Source organism: Zootoca vivipara, chromosome 4, assembly GCF_965207765.1.
Source record: "Zootoca vivipara chromosome 4, rZooViv2.hap1.1, whole genome shotgun sequence".
Taxonomy (NCBI): domain Eukaryota; kingdom Metazoa; phylum Chordata; class Lepidosauria; order Squamata; family Lacertidae; genus Zootoca; species Zootoca vivipara.
In genome coordinates this window covers 21734300-21755528 of record NC_142587.1, presented here as the reverse complement: position 1 = coordinate 21755528, position 21229 = coordinate 21734300, and the positions used below count along the sequence as shown (strand labels likewise).

The 21229-nt window shown below is 43.9% G+C and overlaps 1 protein-coding gene across 3 annotated transcripts in view; it reads right to left on the bottom strand.

Moving 5' to 3' along the window:
- Nucleotides 1–21229, bottom strand: part of ITGBL1 (integrin subunit beta like 1) — a 119993-nt gene that overhangs the window by 1001 nt on the left and 97763 nt on the right. For 2 of the 3 annotated variants that reach the window (XM_088667556.1, XM_088667557.1), the window contains exons 8-11: nucleotides 21039–21155; nucleotides 16541–16687; nucleotides 12759–12872; nucleotides 9464–9591 (exon numbers count right to left, since the gene is read on the bottom strand). In XM_088667556.1, coding sequence (XP_088523682.1) covers nucleotides 9500–9591; nucleotides 12759–12872; nucleotides 16541–16687; nucleotides 21039–21155 — 470 coding nt within the window. In that variant the 3' untranslated portion in view covers nucleotides 9464–9499. Of the gene's footprint in view, nucleotides 1–8789; nucleotides 9592–12758; nucleotides 12873–16540; nucleotides 16688–21038; nucleotides 21156–21229 lie in introns of those variants that run through there. The other variant, XM_035114702.3, reaches the window with a different exon arrangement.

Sequence of the window (21229 nt, the reverse complement as noted above, 5' to 3'; positions counted from 1 at the left end):
ATAAGATTGCACCTTTCATCCTTTTCGCAGTTAAAAAAAACCAAAAACACTTTTACTTTATTCTGCAAAATCTCATCTAAGTCCATGAAAAACCTCATTCCTTGCTAAAATACTGAATTAAGTACCAGTACCACCTTTTGTTATGTCTAGGAAGCATCCACAACACACAGGAGTTCTCACTAGCCCACCAACACTCATACACTCTTATAGGGATCTAATAGGGAGGTAATATATAAAAGTTTGCAACACACTTTAGGATTTTCTGTCCTTGAAGGTACTTTAAAACTGACATAAAATATTTGTATGAATTTATTTTTCCCTGCATCAATTTGATTTAACTTCTTTAGAATTATATTGCCCTATAGCAAACTATCAAGGCATTAAAAAAATAAATGACTACTTGCTATAAAGATTTTGCCTGGGACGTGTGTGTGTATATTGAGGGGGGCGGTCTTCTTCTTACCATATGGGGGAAGGTTTTCACTGTCTTAGTGCCACTCTGCTATGGCTTACATACCTTAAGACACCAACCATCTATGGATACTTAAATGCAATTTATTTTTAGCTATTTAGTTTAAAAATCAGATTCTTGTGATACTTTTCAAACGGAAGTATTTTATCCCCAAATGTTTAAGATTAAGAGTCTCCTGATACCTTTTTATTTGCTTCAAAGCAGGTTTGGGGAGAGATGCTGCTAATTTGACCAGAGAAGCAGTGCAGGAGTAGTGGATCTTAAACCCTTTCTTCCCATGCTGTCCCTCTAGGCCCCACCCACCACCAGCTACTTTTTAAGTTATGAAAGAGACATCAGGAAAAGTCTCCTGCTCTGCGTGGAGTTTGGCTTTTAGTCTTTAAATAGACAGGTTGGATATGGACAAATACCATCACTTAGGGTCAAGAGATAATTGGGCCAATCAGATTATTTTGGTATATTTCTGCTGCATATCCAGAATTTCAGCAAGTGATCATTATTTTTATACTGGCAACCCCCTTGAGGACCAGCTGTGCTAACAACATGAATACAGCCTGCTTGGGCACATTCCTTCCCTGAAGTGGACCATGGTTATCCACAAATTATAAGACATATCCTTTCTGGACCATTTGAAGAGGGTCCTCCCAGGAACACACACACCCTCAAACTTTAGGGACATGAATTTATAAGACATGTTTGCACTGGATTGAGACACATTTCTTGAGTACATACTTTATATTTCCAGGGAAAATTCTCATGAGAAAAGCATTTGCACTTGCAATGTTCCACCTGCACTTTCAAGGGATACCATCTTGGAAAGACTGTACTGCTCATTTCCCCTAAACATTTTCGTTGGGTTCAAAAATATATGTTGGGTTATCTCCTTATAAAACTATATGTTGAATCTTAGATGTCAAGGGAAGTGTCACTTGCAGATTTAAGTAAATAAAAGCAACAAACCATCTTAGGTTTATATTTCTGTATGTATGCCACTCAATCATATAGCCAACAACAATCCTCATTATGGTACACATAGTGAACAGGCTATGCAGGCAAGTGTATGACACCCAAAATGAAATCTTACAGCCTAATTAACTGTAGTAAAAGTACATTCTTGGAAAAGTGAATGAAAATGGACGCAAAATAAAAAAATTCCTTCAGCAGCACCTTAAAGACCAACTAAGTTTATATTTTGGTATGAGCTTTCGTGTGCATGCACACTTCTTCAGATGGAAAATGGACGCTTACCCCTTCCTCCAGGTGGGTGGCTGTTGCGGATCCTGGCGCTCAGTCGCGATCCCTGGGTAGCCAAAACACACATGGCCAAGTGGCCATTGGGGAATTGTCCTGGCTGCCTTGGGTTTCCCGCCAGCTCCTGCACTTTAAATTAACCAATGAGAGGCCTGCTCTGGGGGGTGTACCTCACTTGCTGAAAGGGCATTGGCTGCCCACCTGCCCGAGCAGCCAGTGAGGCAAAAAAGCCAGCAGCACCTTCCACCCTCAGTGCAGTTGGTGGAGAAGCATAGTGAACTGGCTATGCAGGCAAGTGAATGACATCCAAGATGAAATCTTATAGCTTAATTAACTGTTGTTAAAGTACATTCTCAGAAAAGTGATTGAAAATTACGACTATTTTGTTCCCACTAGAGAAAGGGCTTCACGATCTGAGGCTGAGATGGTATATAGTTATCAGAGCCATTCTTATCTCGTTCCTTTCCCCACTTCACTATGCTTCCTCTTAAATCAGAAATGTGCAAAAGTTGGTGAAGAGCAGCAACTGAAGGGGCAAACCACAAAGGTGCACAATGTTTTAATAAGATATTGCAACAGGTCTATCCTAGAGTTTTTCAAAGTCATAATTGTTCTTCTTTTAGAGCAATTTTGGTGGGTAGACTCGCTAATTATTCAAACATTTACAAAATTCTCCATTGTGGAGAACTCATTTTGATGGCTTGCCACTTTGGTTTGTTTGCTCCCGGTTGCTAAAGGCCGCCCCTTCTTTTATTTAATACATTGCACATTGCACAGCTACAGCCCATGTTCTTTCCATAGCTGCCAAGTTTTCCCTTTTCTCGTGAGGAAGCCTATTCAGCATGAGGGAAAATCCCTTAAAAAAAGGGATAACTTGGCAGCTATGGTTCTTTCACCATCTTAAGCAGGGTGGGGTAACAATAACTGCTAGTGGTTAAGAAAAGTTCACTCTCATACTTATGTGGGATGGGAATGCTCCTGCTTTTCATGTCACCCTGTAAATGGCTAAGAAGTCTCTGTAAAGACATAAAGGATAGCATTAGTAGTTGTGATACACATGCAGTATAGTTCTATTGGAAGGCATGCCAAAGCCCACCGAAACCAAAGGGTTAAGATGTGCCTAATTGCATGCAATTGCCTGAGTGCCATTTTTGGTTAGTATTATCAGTTATTTGGTTAGTAATATCAGAGTGTTTACATCTGGGGTCGCCAGCCCAGCACCCATGCCGTACCATGACATACATGAAGGCTTCCACTGGTGCCCATGGACAGGGACCCCAGATTGAGCTTTCACGGGGGGAAAGGTTTCTAGCCCTCCTAGAAAGTAAGTGATGGGGTAAAACATGCAGGTAACATCCAAGCAATTTCTGTTAAATGCAAGTGAGTGCGGTGTGGCCATTTCCTCTGGTACTGAGGGCTTCCTGTTGCTATTTGATCGCTCTAGCCTGTGTGTGTGTGTGTGTGTGTGTGTGTGTGTGTGCACGTGCTCATTTGCTCGCAAAGCCAATATTGTATGATTTCCACAATCAGGACCAGCAGGCCATAGCTGACTTTCTAGCCACTTGCTGCCAGGAGTGGCTGTCTCTCTAATTTTGTCTTATGCCACACTCCACATGGCATTTTGTGTTATAGCAGCTATTTTGGAACTGGTGTGCCCAACACTCCCTCAAAATTTGAAATATGCCCGCCCATCCAAAAAGGTTGGCAACCCCCAATTTACATAATCAAGCCTCGCAATTGTTGCTAGCAATGGTAAGAACTATAGGCAGCTACATAGATGTCTAAATACCATTGCAAGCAAGTTGGGAACCCAACACATCCTAAGAATTTATACAGCCAGCCTTGACTTCTCTCCTGCCTTTCTAGAAGTTATTTCTACCAGTGGAAATGCATTTTCTGCTCTTAGCTACAGTTGACTAACCATAGTGTCAGGATGTTAAAGAATCAAAAACAGAAGAATGCTGCTGGAGCACATTAGGAACTAATTGGGTTGTTCCTATGCATGCATTACACTGAGGTGGTGGTTAATATGTGAGTTGAAGGTGTGAAGGGAGCAAATGGCCTCTTTATGTATGCAATTCTTTACCAGCCCCCTAGTTCATGCCAGTCATCTGATGAAATCAGTTTGTGCAATATAAACTGGTGACAGGCACAGTTTACATAAGAAGCAAGAAGAAAAATGTATCCCATAATATTCCTATCTGCCCATCAAGCAGGTCATCTGAATGGAGGTTCTCCTCTTTGAATTTAATGGAGCTGCCCTTCAAAAGGAGATAATACACTGGGTTTCAGTTTCCATACTTTTTATGCTCAAAGTTCAGACTCCCTCGTTACTGTTCCGCCTCTGTAAGTGTTTTAGACCTTGGAGCTAATACATTAAAAGCTAGAGGGGGAAAAGCACAGGGCGTCCATTTTGATTGGTGGCATGTTTCCTAGCTCAAGGCCGTTTACAGTTTGCACACACACACACACACACACACACACACACACACATACACGTAAATGTGGCTGCAATCTGATGACTCCAGCCCTTGCACGAAACTCTGTATGCACAAAGGGGCCCAACGTACGCACAGAGAGCATTTCCTTTTATCAACTAGAATCAAAAATCCAATGCATATGGCAGAATTTTGGTCTGGGGCAAATGTATCAACTTTTAAACTAAGTGCCCATTTAGCAATTTGTTATACTGATCAGCATTGACTGTGCAATGCTGTCATTCAGCTATAACCAATGTGGCTTAGATCCAGGCACAGGGAAGCTGCAACTATGCCCCATTTTAATTGGACTGTGGATGTGGCATCCAGTACCTTTCTACATAAATAAAGCCCAGCAAATATTTAGATGGCCATTCCAGTCGCTCCAGGGTCACAAAAATCACATGTCTAAGATATAAACATTGTTTTATAGACGTCTCTAGTCAAAGCAGCAAACCATAATGATGAATTATTGCATCACTAGGAATCTTCAGCTAATACTGTATCAATATATTTTTGGAAGTGCACTATTTCGAGTTTAAAGATGGCATATAACAGCTCTGAGGAGTATCTGCCTGATTATGCATGCACATAGCTCCTGTTTAATAAATTATGCACAGACATTTAGAGGTCACTGAGTACAGGCTCTGATAAGAAGTGTGTCTTTTGCTTTTAAAGGAGACAAGAAATGGAATCGCATGAAGGGTTTGCTCTGTGTGTGTGTTGTGTGTGTGTGGGGGGGGGATAGTTAATACCCAGGTAATATTAGCTTCCTATAACCATCTCACACTTCAGCCATTTCTTTATGGTAGCAGCTTCCTGTTTAAACAGCACCTGCTCTTTCTACAAAAATAAACTCAAGTTTTTACAGTAATTAAGAATACCAGTATATATTTTGCAATGGTCTTCCCTTATTTCTGCATAATGGGTCAATCCAAAAGCTGAATACAGTATAGACATCCAAGTTGTTGCAACAAAATAATATATTAAACTTTTATATCTGGATACAGTGTTTCTCCAAACATGTTAGCAAATTTGCTTTTGCCACCCTTTAACACAAAATGTAAGCATTCTTTTTAAAAAAGAAAAGAAAAGAAAATGTATGTAATTTTTTCTCTCTGAGGAACTAAAGGGCTGCCAATTCTCCATGTACAAAAAGTGATTCTATGTAAATAAAGCAGGGAACTCCCCGAGAGCTGTGCTTTTTTTTTTCATAATTCAATGTGAACTCCACACTGAGCAGCATTTCACCACTAAAAATAAAATTTAAAAAATTGTTCCTAAGACTGAAATTTTTGTATTTATTGTTCGAAACCCATAATTTCAATTTTCTGTGCTGCCCTGTTCTTAACACCTTTGACTCTCTACACAATAACACTGAACAGATGAACTTAGGGCTGGCATCAGGTTTGGGTAGCTAGAGAGGCTGAGGCTGGGCTCCCAAATGAAATACAGTATCTGCCCTATCTGCCCTGCATTCCCCTTTTCTTTTTTCTGGCCTAGTGCTCTACCACTAGAAGACAACTTTGCCCAGGGCCCTGCCAAACCTGGATGAACTGACCTTCCTCTGGCAAACCTTCAGTTTCATTCTTATTATTTTTTAAAATGGCAAGGTTGGGTGAATACTACCGTGTTTCTCATATTATAAGACACTGTCTTATATTTATTTTTCCTCAAAAAAAAAAAACCACAGCATGGCTTATTTTCATGGGTTGTCTTAATTTTTTTCCTCCTCCTCCTGCCGCAGCCAGCATTGCTGTTGCGCCTATCACTATGTCTTATTTTTGGGGTATGGCTTATATTCCTTGAATGCTTAAAAATCCTGCTATGGCTTATTTTATGGGTATGTCTTAAAATATGAGAAACAGGGTAGATCTGATTATAGTAGTTAATCCAAGGTGCATGTAACATGCATTCCAAAAGTGGTATCAGTTTTCCTTTGCCTTGCATCAAGGACCAGGCAGAAAGTATTGCTAAGCCAGATAGCCAACAAGATGCTCTCCATATGCTGTTGGAAAGCAGTTATGCAGAACCTGTGACTGTTAAGCCAAACAACACCAGCAGAGCAGTCAGGGCTGGGTATTAGTCAAAGCCAGGCATCCCCAAACTTCGGCCCTCCAGATGTTTTGGACTACAATTCCCATCATCCCTGACCACTGGTCCTGTTAGCTAGGGATCATGGGAGTTGTAGGCCAAAACATCTGGAGGGCCGCAGTTTGGGGGTGCCTGGTCAAAGCTATTTCTGTTGCCTGTCTGGGACTGCTAAGGCAAGGGAGCGGTCACAATATATGGCTGATTGTTTGGCTCAATAGGTGATAAACGCTTAAGGCTTGCTGTGCAATTCAGGGTATATTCACGTGATCAACAGAGCCATGAGACATAAAGTGATAAGTCTGCTTCTACACAAGACTTGATCCTCTCTGACAGTAATCCACACACTCATGCACCAAGCCACCTAGGGGACAAAGAGGGTCAGGAGGCTTGGCTGTAATAGCTCTGCAGCACAAACACACGCTGAGCTTCAAATCTCCCCTTCAGGGTTGCAGTTAAGCTTACTAGCAAGTACTGCATTCTTGTAATTAAAATCCACTTAGTTACCTTTTCGGCAAGTTCTAAGAGCAAGAGGAAATCCCCAAGAAGCCTGCCTTGGCCATTATCCTCTAGATAGCAAGACACTCATCACAGTATATTGATTTATTCAGCCTGCAAGAGATCTGATGGGCACACAATGTTCCAGGGCTGTTGAGAGGTTCTCTCGGGATGGGGAGTCTGCAGCCTAATTTTACATGGGTGGGGAGAGCCTGGAGGGAAGATAATGAGGATGGGAGGGAAACAACTGGAGGGGGCGAGAGCCAAAGCAGATGACAGGATGAAAAGGGGGAAGGTGGTCAGACCATGGACAAGAGTGATCTGACCCCAAGTAGCCCAGGGAGTGGGAAGGACCTGAGAGAGGCTGAGAGAGGCAAGATGTGTGAGAGGGAAAGGGGGTGGCAAAAAAGAGAGAGAACCGCTCAACAACCCTGGAACATTGTTTGGTAACAGGAAATAAAATTATCAGACCTTCTTTATGCATTTGGAATCCACAAGACAGATCGCTTGGGAGCCACAAATCTGTACATACAACTGTCTCCTTGGCAAACTTGCACAGCCCCACCCCCCCTGCTCCCAAAGCTTCCCTCAGCATCTCAATGAAGAAATCAAAAGTGCAGGCGCATGGCACTGTGCTCTCAGGCTTGCTCCGCCTGCTGAAATTAGAGGGACAGATTCTCTATTATAGACTGCTAGGTACATAGCCAAGTGACAAGGGCTGGCACTAAGGCAGCTGCCAAATCAGTTTTGCCCACAATTTCTTGCTGCTTCAGTCACTTCCAACCTCCACCACAACCCTCTCAAACTCAGCTCTCTTTTTTTTTCCAGCCGCAGCATGCCAGAGCACAGTTCCTCCACCCTTTTCCAGAGCCCCCAAACAACAACTCCTGGCGCTAGGCCCTGAACCAACTCCCAAAGCAATGACCCTTCTCCTTCCCCCTCACACACAAGCCCAACCCTAACATGGCCGTGCCATTGCTCCTCCCAGTTTCCAAGAGACCGCTGTGGGTGACGCTGAGGCCTATCCACAGGCTGCCAAGGCATCCCTTCTTCCTCCTCCTTCCAGCTGCTCTAGCAGGAGGTGGTGAGGAAGCACATGGTGAGGATGGAGGGGCCTCCCCATTGCCCTGGCACCCAGGCACAGTGGGGGCAGCATGGGAGACAGAAGGGTTCGCAGGGCGTGCAGGGGGAAGGGAAGGAGGGAGGGAGGTGCAGGGGGCAGATCCGGCACCTTTTTTGCCTATAAAAAATCCTGCTTATACCTAGTGGGAAACTGGGCTGAATTGCCTTTCACCCTGTTTCAACTATTCAGTTAGTCCTGTGGACCAGCGACCATGAAACAGCAACCAACCTTGAGTTCACTCGTACTAGTAAGTTCCTCCATGTGAAGGAAGTGCTTTTGTGCTCTGGCTTACCATATCCCCTGCACACCACTGCCTTTTTTCTTTCCAGATCCCTAATGGCATTGGTGAGTGAGAAGAGCCAAATCAAGGCCTATATAATATGTACTGCTGAGTTACTTTTGCTAATTCATTTCTGCTTGCTCAGGGAGGCTTTACCATTCATTCACACAGTCCTAGAAACTTGGGGTGTTCTACACAACAGTGGTACATCTGATTGCCAATAAAAAGATTATTTAGAAATACGCATTTTGGCAAACATCTGCATTGTTCCAGTCCTGCTTGGTGCTCCTGGTAGTCTCGCTTTTCCTCCTCCTCCTCCTCCTCCTCCTCCACCACCACCACCACCACCACCACCCTCACAGACTTTGGCCTAATTTAACCACACTACCATCAACTCCAGCTGGTTGCAGCAACACGTCTGATTTTGTTCATGGGTGTCCCCAGTGTCATGGGTGTCCCCAAAGGAAGTGCAGTGACATCCTTAGCTGTGTGATGCGGCTCATAGCAGCCAGTAAGATTGTGAGCAATGGGGGCAAATGATGGAAAGGGGAAGGGAAAACAGCACTGGGTAACAGAACTGAAACAATGCAAATGTGCTTTCAACATGGACCTAAAATCACTGATGTAGGAAGTCATTTTCTGGCACTTTAAAAAAAAAATCAAACAAAGTAAGTAGTTTCAGCTCACCCTTTAAGAAAAAAGCAAAACCTTCAAGGAGGGAGAAATTTCCTCCTTTCCATTCCATCTCTTCCCTACACTTACAAGAGACCTGTGGAAAGCAGTGGTGAGTAGGGCGACACAAAGCAGAGAGGGTGTATGTAGCTGAGTGATGTGTGTTTGTGTGTGCAATAGAGAAAAGGCCAGGATCAAAGGGATCTCTCCCTCTAAGTTAGAATTTGTACATATTTCTGAACCAGCTTTTTCATACAGATAGTTCTTATTACACAATGAAGCTGAAATTCAGTAGCCCAACTACATTATATAATATGTCTTGTCTGTGCAATTTCCAGCACAGATTATTTGTGGCACTTTTACAGGCTATACTGTGTTCTTTTGTGATATTGGAGGGGCCCTACCCTGTTCCCACTGACTGCACCGAGAGCAGGATCAAAACCTGTTGTTGTTTATTGGATTCCCCCCGCCCCCATGCACACACACCTGGAAATATGCTGCTGTGCTCACTTATATCTAGTGATGGATCTGCTTCTCTTAAAGTTTGTCTTGCATTTAATTATTCTAGCAGCCTAAGTTAAAATAAACAAGCACCAGACCCAAAATCCTTCAGTCTTCAGTGTTCCATGGCAGCATTAGGGGTATTCTGTCCCAAGCCAGATTTCGCAAGCATTTCCAGTCCAACCTTCCCAGCACTCACAGTTTCCACAGCTACATATACCATTTCCTGGAACAAAACAACACAGGCTATAATTATCCATAATTGAAATGTACTTCATTAAACATGTGTTGCTCTGCAAACGTCGCAAACCATCAAACAGCTTTATTTCCCCCTGTACATATTTTCTCTTGCTGGACAGAACTCGCTTTGCAATTTGATTAAGTCGTCAAACCCCCCCCCTCAAAAAAAGCCCGCTAAACAGTTTGCCATCAAGAAAACACTGAAGGTTACAATTAAACCATCAGAGTTTACAGCCAGCTGCCTCTGCGCTGCTTAGCTCTAGTCTTTGTGCTGCAGTTCAAGGTACAAAAGAAAATGGGCATCTTCATCTTTTGATCCTCTAGAGATGCTTTAGCTATGCTTTATCCAAATCCAGATCCCTTTCCTTGCATGCTTCTTTCAAGGCAACCAAGTGTGTATAATACTAGGGCATTGGCAGAATTCAGGACTCAAAAGTCAGGTTTGGGATGGAGTGCTTGCCCCCAAACTCATGCCTGCCATTCACAGCCCTAACTCATGCTCCTGAACACTGTCTCCTTCCTCTGCACCAGTGAACAACCTGTGAATTATGCTTTAGCTGCCATCTTACAGAAACTTTTGTGTCCAATTTGCTACCAACTACCTAGGGTGGCCATATGTCCAACTCAGGGCTTTTGTTGTGCTACCTCTCTCTCTTTCTCTTTCTCTCTCTCTCCCTCTCTCTTTCTCTCTCTCTCTCTCTTTTGCTGCCTGTGCCAGCAGCCATTTTGTGCTGGCGCCTGCAGTGCTTTTATCAACACCTCGTTTTTTCCCTTTACCAAAAAATGAACTGGTCCTACTTGACATTTGAAGACATCCTCTATTTAGAGATCAGTCCAGCAAAGACGCGGGTGGCGCTGTGGGTTAAACCACAGAGCCTAGAGCTTGCCCATCAGCAGGTCGGCGGTTCGAATCCCTGCAACGGGGTGAGCTCCCGTTGCTCGGTCCCAGCTCCTGCCCACCTAGCAGTTCAAAAGCACGTCAAAGTGCAAGTAGATAAATAGGTACCACTCCGGTGGGAAGGTAAACGACGTTTCTGTTTGCTGCTCTGGTTCACCAGAAGCGGCTTTGTCATGCTGGCCACATGACCCGGAAGCTGTACGCCGGCTCCCTCGGTCAATAACGTGAGATGAGCGCCGCAACCCCAGAGTCAGTCACTACTGGACCTAATGGTCAGGGGTCCCTTTACCTTCTACCAGCAAAGAACCGTAAGAAAGGGGAGCAGAACTATTAGCACCTGGAGCAGGTCATCTGGTTGCAGAGTTCCCTGCTATATATATATTTTAAAAATAATCCAGTCCTGGAAGTCTTGGGCACCACAAGGGCATCTCAAAATGCCATATGAGCCTTCCTGGGGAAGGTATTCCATGAAGAGATTGCATATGTCAAGCTAAATCAGGGATAGGGAACCTGTGGCCTTCCAGATGTTGTTGAGTCACAGATCCTATCACCCCTAATTACTGGCCGGGGCTGATAGGAATTGGAGTCCAATCACCTTTCCATATCCCTGGGTTAGATTATCAAAAGCAAGTAAGTTTTTGTTTTAGCTATTTGTTCCCCAAATTCACCTGCTGTTTCAAGCAACAGAGGGTTTGTCCTCCAAAGAACGTATGTTCCTGGCAAGAAAAGAGAGGTCTAATGTCACTAGACATTCCCCCTCCTACCTTGTCTCTTGATAGCTACTGTTGCCTATTTGGCATTCGCTGCCTGCGCTTCTTGGGCAGAAGACAGATGGGCAGACCTTTAATTGCCAGCCACCATGTCAGGAGAAAAGTTGTCAGGCTCCTTGACATCCTCATGGAAAGTGTCCAGACACCAGGCCAGACTTTCAAGATGCATGGCTGTTGGCTAAAATGTGCTGTTCTGCCACTGTCCAGTAAACACACACACGTGCTTCCCTGATGTTCTAGAATCCTGGAATTGCAGAGCTGGGAGGGACCCTGAGGGTCATTCTAGCCCAACCCCATGCAATGCAGGAAACTCAACTAAAGATGTACATTTCATATTGTGTTATGTGTTCTCCAATAACTGGGCAGGTCAATCAGAGGAAATTAAAGGGTGTTCCCTCCCGCCTTCTCCCAAGATGAAAAATGTAGCTTTCTTTCAAAGCACTAAACTAAGGTTAATCCCAATACTGTATAGCAGTTTCAGTGTAATATCACATCTTCAGCAGCAGTGCAGAAGCTCTGCTATCCATCGGGATAAGTCAGCTGCAGCTATTAAAAGGATCATTATGGGAAATGTGCCCTCCAGCACTGGAAAGGGCCTACATAGAGCTTTCAACAAACTTTTGTACAGATTTGCTTCTCACTGTCACCACGGATTGCTTCCCCCCCCCCCCACAAAAATCATGTTTTATTAAGTGACAAAATACTGTGTTTTGAGAGCATGGGAACCAGGATGTAGCTGTAGTGTGTGTGGCCTGTCTCTTTAAGAGGTGTGCCTGTCACCAAACAAACTCCCCTCCCTTGCTGTCAGTGACAGTTTTCTAACAACAAGCCCTAGGGGAGTGTGCATATAAGTGCACATACAGTATCGCTGAAAATAATGCAGGAGACATGTTTGGGGAAATAGCTTGCGAAAATAGGTATGTTAGGCAAAATAGCACACAAAAGATACGTAATATTAGGGGAAATATACACTAAATTGGCAACCAGTTTTCATTATAGGTATAGATATCCATATATATCATGAACTGATGCTGAAATGTGGCAAACTGAACTTAAGATTCAAAAACAGAGAGAAACACAGAAAAAAACAAAATTGGCAGATTTCTCAAAAAATCTTAAGAGTTGGAAGGGACCCTGAGGATCATCTAATCCAAGCCCCTGCAATGCTGGAATTTTCAGGTGTCCCATATGGGGATCGAACCTGCAACCTTGGCGTTATCAGTGCCATGCTCTAACCAACTGAGCTTCTTGACCTTCCCAAACCAGGAGAGAGGTTTCCTCCTGTTCATTTGGAACTATTAGCTTTGTAGGCAACCCTATTGTGTTGCTTTGTCTCTCAGCTTATAGCACAGTGTGGTCAAAAGTGCATATGTTGGTGGGTAGGAGGCTGTTGGGTGGCAGAGGCTGGCAGACCGGGTAAACTCTTTCAGTCTCTGCTATCCTACGTGCTTAAAGAAAGGAGTTGGCAGGGCGATTGTGCCACACCTGTGCAAACAAGGCCATCGTGTTTGTCACATTCTCTGTCGTCGCATTCGCAGAATTCCCCTGTGATATACCATTCCTGGGGCGAACAGATGCACTTTCCGCAGTGACAAGAACCTGAAAGCACAAAAAAAAATCGTTACTAGCACTTACAGAACAGTGGAGCTTTACCCGCTGGGCCTGAAACATCTTAGGCACACAATCAGTGCCTATTAATAAGCAATTGTCTACAAGGAGATAATCAAGATAAAAGCCCATTGAAGAGAAGAATGCTATAGAGGTGTGCTTTGACTTGAAGAGTTTTCCATTAGGCCCTGTAGTGATTTCTCTCCGTACCCTACCCCCTCATACCTCCTTCCATTTTGTTTTAATCAGGAGATACTCTGAAGAGGGAGATGCTTTCGCTTTGTGCCAGAGCTCTAAAATCAAGGCTAGTTTCCCAGTGGGATGAAGCAGTGTGTGATTTATTAATTAATTAATTTGGCTAAGGTAACAAGGCAAGAAGGGACAGGAGAGATATTCTTTGAGGGCACTGAAGCCACTAAATTCAATCAGGGATTTTTTTAAAAAACAACAACAACAATGAAGTAATAAGAATAAGCCACACAGCCGTTTATTATCTGCTGGCTGTGGGGAGAAGCAAAGCATGCCACAAGCATGACCTGCTTTCCTTTCTAAGCAAAAGGTTTTTGTTTCACCAGCCCATGGGTCATATTGGGTGCCCCACTCAAACAGCGGGGAACTGGAGAACTCGAGCACTTGTGTCCATGAGGGATGTCTAACTAACCCCATGGCGTATAAAATTGAGGCACAATCCCACTACAAAGAGAAACACTTTCAAGACCTACTGATTTCAGTGGGGAAAATGAATCAATTCTCTCTCTCTCTCTCTCTCTCTCTCTCTCTCTCTCTCTCTCTCTCTCTCTCTCTCTCTCTCGAATGATTGGGAGTTGTGTGGGAGTTTAATTTTGGTGAGATTGTGTGTGCTGGCTTAAGTAGGAACAGTTGCCACCCTCTTTTTGCCTTGGACGTCTTCCCTGTTTCATAAGGTAATGGTTACTGGATTATTATTATTTATCCAGAAGATCCTTCCTTGCATGCAGGGGTTGGCTCTTAGAATCATAGAGCTGGGAGGGATCCTGAGGGTCAGCTAGTCCAACCCCCTGCAATGCAGGAATCTCAGGGGCTACTGGCACTTTCTGCCTCTGATGAGTTTAGGCTCGGCCAAACTGGGCTGGTGTCCCTGTTCCGCCATCAACTTCACTGGCATACTGAGTTGCGTTTTTGTGTGTGGACAGTGTGTCTTTTCAACCACTATGCTCCACCACCAGGAGCCACAGCTGGAGGTGCCAGCAACGCTAATGTGAAGAATCAACTGTTGAAATAAAATCTTCAAAAATAAATCTTTCAGGCAGAAACCTGGAAACGCAGCCAGAAATTAAGATGAGCCTGTAGCTGCCAGATGTTTTAAGATTTCATTTCATTTTTCTAAGAAAAGTGTTTTGCACAAAATGCAAAGCTCCATTAACAGCTTGATCTTCAGACATGTTCACCAGCGTATAATTGCTCGATATGGTACCATAACAACCACCCTAAAACAGATGTAATAAAATGGCCTTAGAGGCTAATCATTTCTTAGAATAAGGTGCATGTCCTCTTCTGTGCCAAGAGCAAGCCAGTGAAGGATTAGTTGGGTTAAGAATAGCAGCCGAACATCAGGCTTCCATACTCTGAAAAAAGGCATAATATTGTTTCCCCAGGCAGCTCAACCATCAAACTTCCTTCGTTTAATTGCAGCACATACAAGGTGTGCAGGATACGGCAGCTAAAGTGGCTTTTTACACAGCTCCCATCATCCTTGATTGTTGGCCATCTTGGTTGGGGCTGATGAGAGATGAACCACACAACCTCTGTAGTGTGTTTACTACCCCATATTCCATGATGCCTGTTGCCTATTGAGACAGGTAAGAAAGAAGACAAGAAGCCAAAGCGAATGACAGGCAAACCGACCAAATTCTTTCCCCCTTTCTCTTTCACTCCGAGTTCTACAAGCAAGTAGTTAAGTATACCAGTATATATTCTGCAATGACAAATAGTTTGCAATTACTGTAAACCCAGAGAGGAAAAATAATTTAATGTATACCTAAAACTGCCTAATTCTCCACCACAAAATGCACACACACAAACACCATTACACTTGTGCAGTTTTTCCTCATTCAGCATTTTGCCTAAGAGGGGAATTTCCTTACTTTCTATTTTCAGTTGCTCAGCAGTAGCTTAGCAGAACTCGGATTTAAAGAGGGTGGCTCAGACTTGGCTCTGTGGAAGTTTCATTTACAATTACTGTTCCACCTTGCCAGACTTCTGTACACCAGGATGGGGGACCTATGGATCTTCAGGTGCTGCGGGACTCCAACCTCCATCATTTTTCAGCCAGCATGGCCAATGGCTAGGGATGATAAGGGCTGGAGTCCAAAAACATCCAGAGGACCAAAGGTTTCTGCATTCCTGGCTTCAGACAACATTGGGCAAACCTGCAGTGAAGCAATATCTCCCTCTGCTTTGCTCTACATTGACCAATGCTCAGAACCATTATTCCTGTGAGAGCCATGTCCCCCCCACCCCCTCCTTGTGTTGATGGTAGCAGCCATATGAGTCCTCTGTTCACCATGGCTAGAAGCAAGGAACTCAAACAGGAGGCCACTCACTACAGGAGGTAGTGAGCTGTTTTTGAAGTTTTCAACATAGCACGATGGGGTCCAGCTGCTCACAGTGGTGGCAAACATCCCACAAGACTAGTGTCAGCCCTTTATATGAGCCTCTCAGTAGCAATCTACATCCTAGCCCATGTGCAGAACCTGAATTTTTGCCTATTGCTGAAAACCAGAGTAGCAGGACACAGACATTCTGCCCACTGTGGCAAAGGTCGGCGATGACTTGATTGTGAACTTGAAAGTGCCCCACATTGGCACATGGGAAAATAAGAAAGCATTGTCATGGGCAGGCCACAAGGGAAGTGCACCTGACGTTTGAAAAGGCCATTTGCAGTACTAGAAAAGCGAGATACTAAATACATGTAGATGAATCCTAAGAGACAGAGGTGAGGTTTTGTTTATTGTTTTTAAATTAAAATAAACCAGGAACCAAAGAATCACATCCTACACAATTTTAGAAGATTATTTAACTCTCTTTCCAAACCCAGTGGGCTTCAATCACCACTGAGCCAGTCTTTTCTTAAAATGTCTGCATTTGGTACAAATTCCATAGGTTCGAAGAAGCAGCCACAATACAGTTTGCAACCGAAAAGGAATGGCAATCTAACAAGGTATAAAACCTCTGAAATGAAGGAACCCCCTCAGACTTTGATGGATATGAATGGAATTGGCAGTCCAAAAGAAAAGAGAAAGAATCTCTTCCCACTCCAGACAAGTTTAGCAAACGTGCACACACACACACACACACCTGCTGGCAGCACTTGGAACATCATGCCAAGATATAATCCCTCGTACACAATGGCCTCATATAGATACGTACACCCACAACTATACCTGCAAATGGGACCACACGCTGTTGGTAAACAATGCCTGAAAGGAAAGCTTCTAAATACAAAACGGATAACCTGATGACAAGAATTCTCTGTATTGTAAAATCATTTTGAAAAGCTGTCGAACAGTGAGGGGGCTATGAAAGTTGAGTGCTACAATTTATAACCTGCAGGCTGGGCTTTTTTTAATCTCTCAGAGCATGACCATATACACCATGGCACTCTGTTTCCCCGCACTTACCCTTCCCTGAGCACAATATGCCATCCGCCGATTCGCAGAAACTTCTGCTCTCGCTTTCCGTCATGTTGCACTTCCTTGGGTGCTGACACAACTTCCCAAACCATCCATCCTTGCAAATGCATCGTCCACAGGAACACATGCCGTGACCTAGAAGGAAGAGATGGCGAGGCAGGGAGAAGTTTTGTATTTTTAAGTTTATTATGAGGGACGGGTCCTGTACAGGACGTTTTGCTGCCCAGGGTGAACAAGATCACAACTCCCTCCTGAAGCTCAATACTCAGGTACTTGGATTTTACTTCAGCACTGGCAATGAGGCACCGCCCTCCACCACACCTGAGGGTGGCAGGCTACGTTATGGGGCACAGGGCAGGTCACGTGGGACTCAGAGCTTTCAACAAAGGGGGAATGGCTGAGGGAAGCTCAAAAAGAATGGCTGTGGAAACAGTATTTCATTGGGAATGCATTTCAAAAATAATAGATGATATTAGAGGAAGGAGGTGGCAATTAGCAGTTGCCAATTGGCAGTTGGGAGTTGCTTGGCTATGTTAGCTCCATCTTGACTGCGAAGGTGAGAGGAATTCGTGTGGATGCTGTCTGGAGGAGTTTGCAAGTGATACTTGTTCAAATGTTGCCAGCCTGACAAGTGAAAGGATTTATTTTCAACTATTTGTGAAAGGCACATAAAAATAAAATTCGCAGAAACTGCCACTGCTGCCTCCCTCTCACACACCCAGCAATTGCTTTCTGAGGCAGCCACCTCACTCTGCCTAATGGCAGTAACAGCACTGGCACGGGGTCAGAACAGGCTGCGGTGGATTCTTGTTTGCCTTGTCAACAAAGGAGAAGCTTCACCTGCTAAATCTCTATGACCAAAGCCTGGTTGGGGCACAGGGAAACGAGCCACGCAAAAAAGGTTTGTGGCAAGCATGGCCCTGAGTCAAAACAACACCCCTGCTTGTCAGACAATGCCATGCCAATGGCACACAGTGCAACAGCCAGAGTTTCTATCCCCAAAGCAGGGCTTAAGTCAGATTTTTTTTATTAAAAAAAAAGTGTTGGAATGCTGTGCGAAGAGCTCACTTTGCCACATTCAATTTGGGAAACGCCTTTTGTACTTTTCGGAGCTCTCAGGCAGGGCAAAATTCAGCATGTGCAATCACATCAATCACTGCGACTTTGTGACTGAAGAAGACGCACCTGTTGGACATCTGCCTACACCAGACCTCTTATGGTGGGCATGCCCCAGGGAGCTGGACTGGCCTGCTGCTCCCTCACATGTGCACACACTGTCTCCCCGAGTATTTGGAATTGCACTGTTCCGTACTTTGAGCACTGCTGTGCACAAAGAAGAGGGCTTGCTGAGTGCAATGTGAATCAGTCCTTCAGCCCTTTGTGAACAGCAGGAAAGGGACATTGCTAATTTCCATGTTTATATGTCTAGAAGTATTTGTGCTGTTCTTATTTGTGTACACAGCAGCCTGAAGAACAACTTGTGGATTCGAGTCACGTTACCCTTTCCAGTCCACTTATTGATTGTTCTTCATACAAAGTTAAGCATTCAATAACTATGGCATGCTGCGTACTTTACGATGGGCAAACTGGATCTCCTTCTACACTCACCTTCGCAAATGTGCATCTGCATACATAAACAGGAACCTGTTTGCAAATGTGTATGTAAGCCTACATGAATATTTAAAGTAGGCTCTGGTTTATAATTGGATGCAGTCTCCAATATGTAACTGCTCCAGGGGTGACCATGACAATCCATAAATCAGGGGCCCCCCCACAAACTGATCCACCATAGCTGTATCTTTATCTATATTGCATGGACCAATATTGTACAGATTGGAAAGATGAAGGAGTGCACACAACCCTTAGTAAGCAAAAGCGATGTTAACAGGATTCAATGTGGAAGAGAGGGACTACAGCAAAAATGGCCTCGGCCCAGAATACCTGAAGGAGCGTCTCCACCCCCATTGTTCAGCCTGGACACTGAGGTCTAGCTCTGAGGGCCTTCTGGCAGTTCCCTCACTGCGAGAAGTGAAGCTACAGAGAACCAGGCAGAGGGCCTTCTTGGTAGTGGTGCCCACCCTGTGGAACGCCCTCTCACCAGATGTCAAGGAAATAAACAACTATCTGACTTTTAGAAGACATCTGAAGGCAGCCCTGGAAAGGGATGTTTTTAATGTTTGATGTCTTATTGTGCTTTTAATTCTGTTGGGAGTTGCCCAGAGTGGCTGGGGAAACCCAGCCAGATGGGCAGGGTATGTATAAACAAACAAACAAATTATTATTACTATTACTATTAATTTTACAACCTATTTCACCAGAAGGAATCATTTACTGAGGAAAGTGCATGCAAACTTCTTTCCCTCTTATGATTCTTACCCCTAAGCTTCACTTCTCTCCATGACCAAGCCAACCCAAATCAAAGCCCTATTTAGGGATAATTGTTTCACTACCCTTAAACCTATAAAATATGATTCAAATTTTGTCTCATTGATTTGTGAGCTGGCTACACACAGTTTTTACTCTCTCAGCTTCAGTTATCCAAGAGCATAGAATGGGGATAACAGACCCACCCTCACTGGGCTCTTGTGAGCATCACAATAAAAATAATTGTTAAATGCATTAAGCACTGAAAGTGAAATTTAAATGATGAATTTAGTAGTTCTATTTTATTTTTCATCAAGGCAAACTCCCCTCCCAGAACATTTTTATTCTTTGGGATTTGGATGTTGCACAGATTTCCTTTTGAAACAGCTCACATTTGAAAGTGTTATAATATTCTAAACGTGTTCAATACTCCAAGGAGAAGGACGACCTATGCACTGAAGTCTGCAATCCTAAGCACATTTACTTGGAAATAAGTTCCATTGTAATCAATGGCATTATTTTAAGGGAATGGAACAGACTATTTAGGGCATCTCCCCTTTTGACTTCTCTGGGCAGAAGGCTAAAGCATTGGGCCACAGATCTTGCTGAGAAAGCTCGTTCTTTTCTTCTTCAGCTGACAGGCAGCTGCATTTTCAAGTTGCTATAATAAACATGTAAGATCACGGCTGCTTACTCCCTCATCTATCACATTCTTCTCCTTATACCTACCTGGCCTAGAGTCAGAAAAGAAAGCTATTCATCAATCTCTTCTAGTCAGAGAGGGCAGGTGACCATTCTTATTCAGATCACCTGCATTGCCATTCACCTTTTCCTCTCTCATTTCAGTAGGCATCTAATCTCGAGACAAAACCCCTGCCTTTCTCCGAGGTCCCTTCAGCTGTAACACTTTCTGCTTTCTCAGGGGGGACTAAGGTTTCTGTCCTTTGCAGCAAAAATGAGACTGAAGTTGGTTCCCAATGTAGTGATGCAGAGTGGCATGCACACACTGAATAAGAAAATGAAGTTTCTCTGCCCTGTGCCTTAAAATAAGCTGTGCAATACCTTATCTCATGCATCTCCATGGGAACCAGGAGACAACTTCAGCCTTGCACAGCAGAAACTTCCTTGGCAAGCCGCACAACTTTCTATGCAAATGGCTTTTCCAAGGCAAAGTGTCAAGCAGGCATTTTAACAAAGCAAATCTGGCAAGTGGTTAAACTGGTGGTAAATATTTTCCAAGAGTAACATGAACCTAGTGTACACCAGTGAAAAGGGTAATGGCACTTGACATCTACCTTCATTTCTGTGCCTATTTCCATCTGCAAAAATCTGTATTGCAGATCGGAAACACTGCCTTGATTTAGAGTTATGTAATACAGTGGTTGTGGACAGGATCCATTCCAGAGCTCCGGTTGGATCCCGAGGTTTCCGCAACCGAAGGGAGCGCGTCTGTGCATGCGCAAACGGCGACAGACTGCTTCTGAGCATGCGCATAGCGTGGTAGAGTGCTTCTGCGCATGCAATGAAACATTTCCGGGTTTGCCACTTTCACAACCTGAAGTTTATGTAAGCCAAGGTGCTACTGTATATGCATTTCTGTTTTAATGATAACACTACCAATAGCAAATTTAGGTTGTGCGAGTTGATTTGGAACTCTTACACACAAACTTGCTTTGCCAAAAAGAGGGAGACCTTTTTGTAGTGATGGAAGTGACAGAGAAATGCAGTGGGAAGTGTGGGGTAATGCTTGCTGTGATGGTGCAATGTTGTCTAACTTCCCCGCAAAGAAACCAGGATGAATGTTCAAATGAACAGGTCAACTGAAGCAACCTTATTCAGCCTACGGTTCCTTGAGTCACTCCTCATTTTCTTCACATGTCAATTTAAGAAACCATCAGGATCCTTTAAAACCAATTATATGGCAATTCTGGACTGCGGTGGGTTGCTCTTTGATATGCTCCAGAGCAGTATATTTGTTCCCAGTATTCTCCTTACATAACGTGTACTTTGGGGCAGCTGGACAGCAGACTTGCAGGAAATCATTTCATCAGGAGTCTGATCTGATGAAGAGGATGAAGAATGTGCATTATTCTGGGTATCTTGCTTTAATTTAACAACATACCACTGCAGATGACGCCATCTATGTCTTCACATTGCCGATCGTCACACTCACAGATTTTGCCATATATTTTGGACTCTCCTGGAGGGAAACAAGTGCACTGGCCACATTCACATTTCCCTGTAAGAATAAGCACTCCATCAGTCACATGCAACAATCAGAGCTACATTGGGTCATTAAGGAAGTGGCAAATA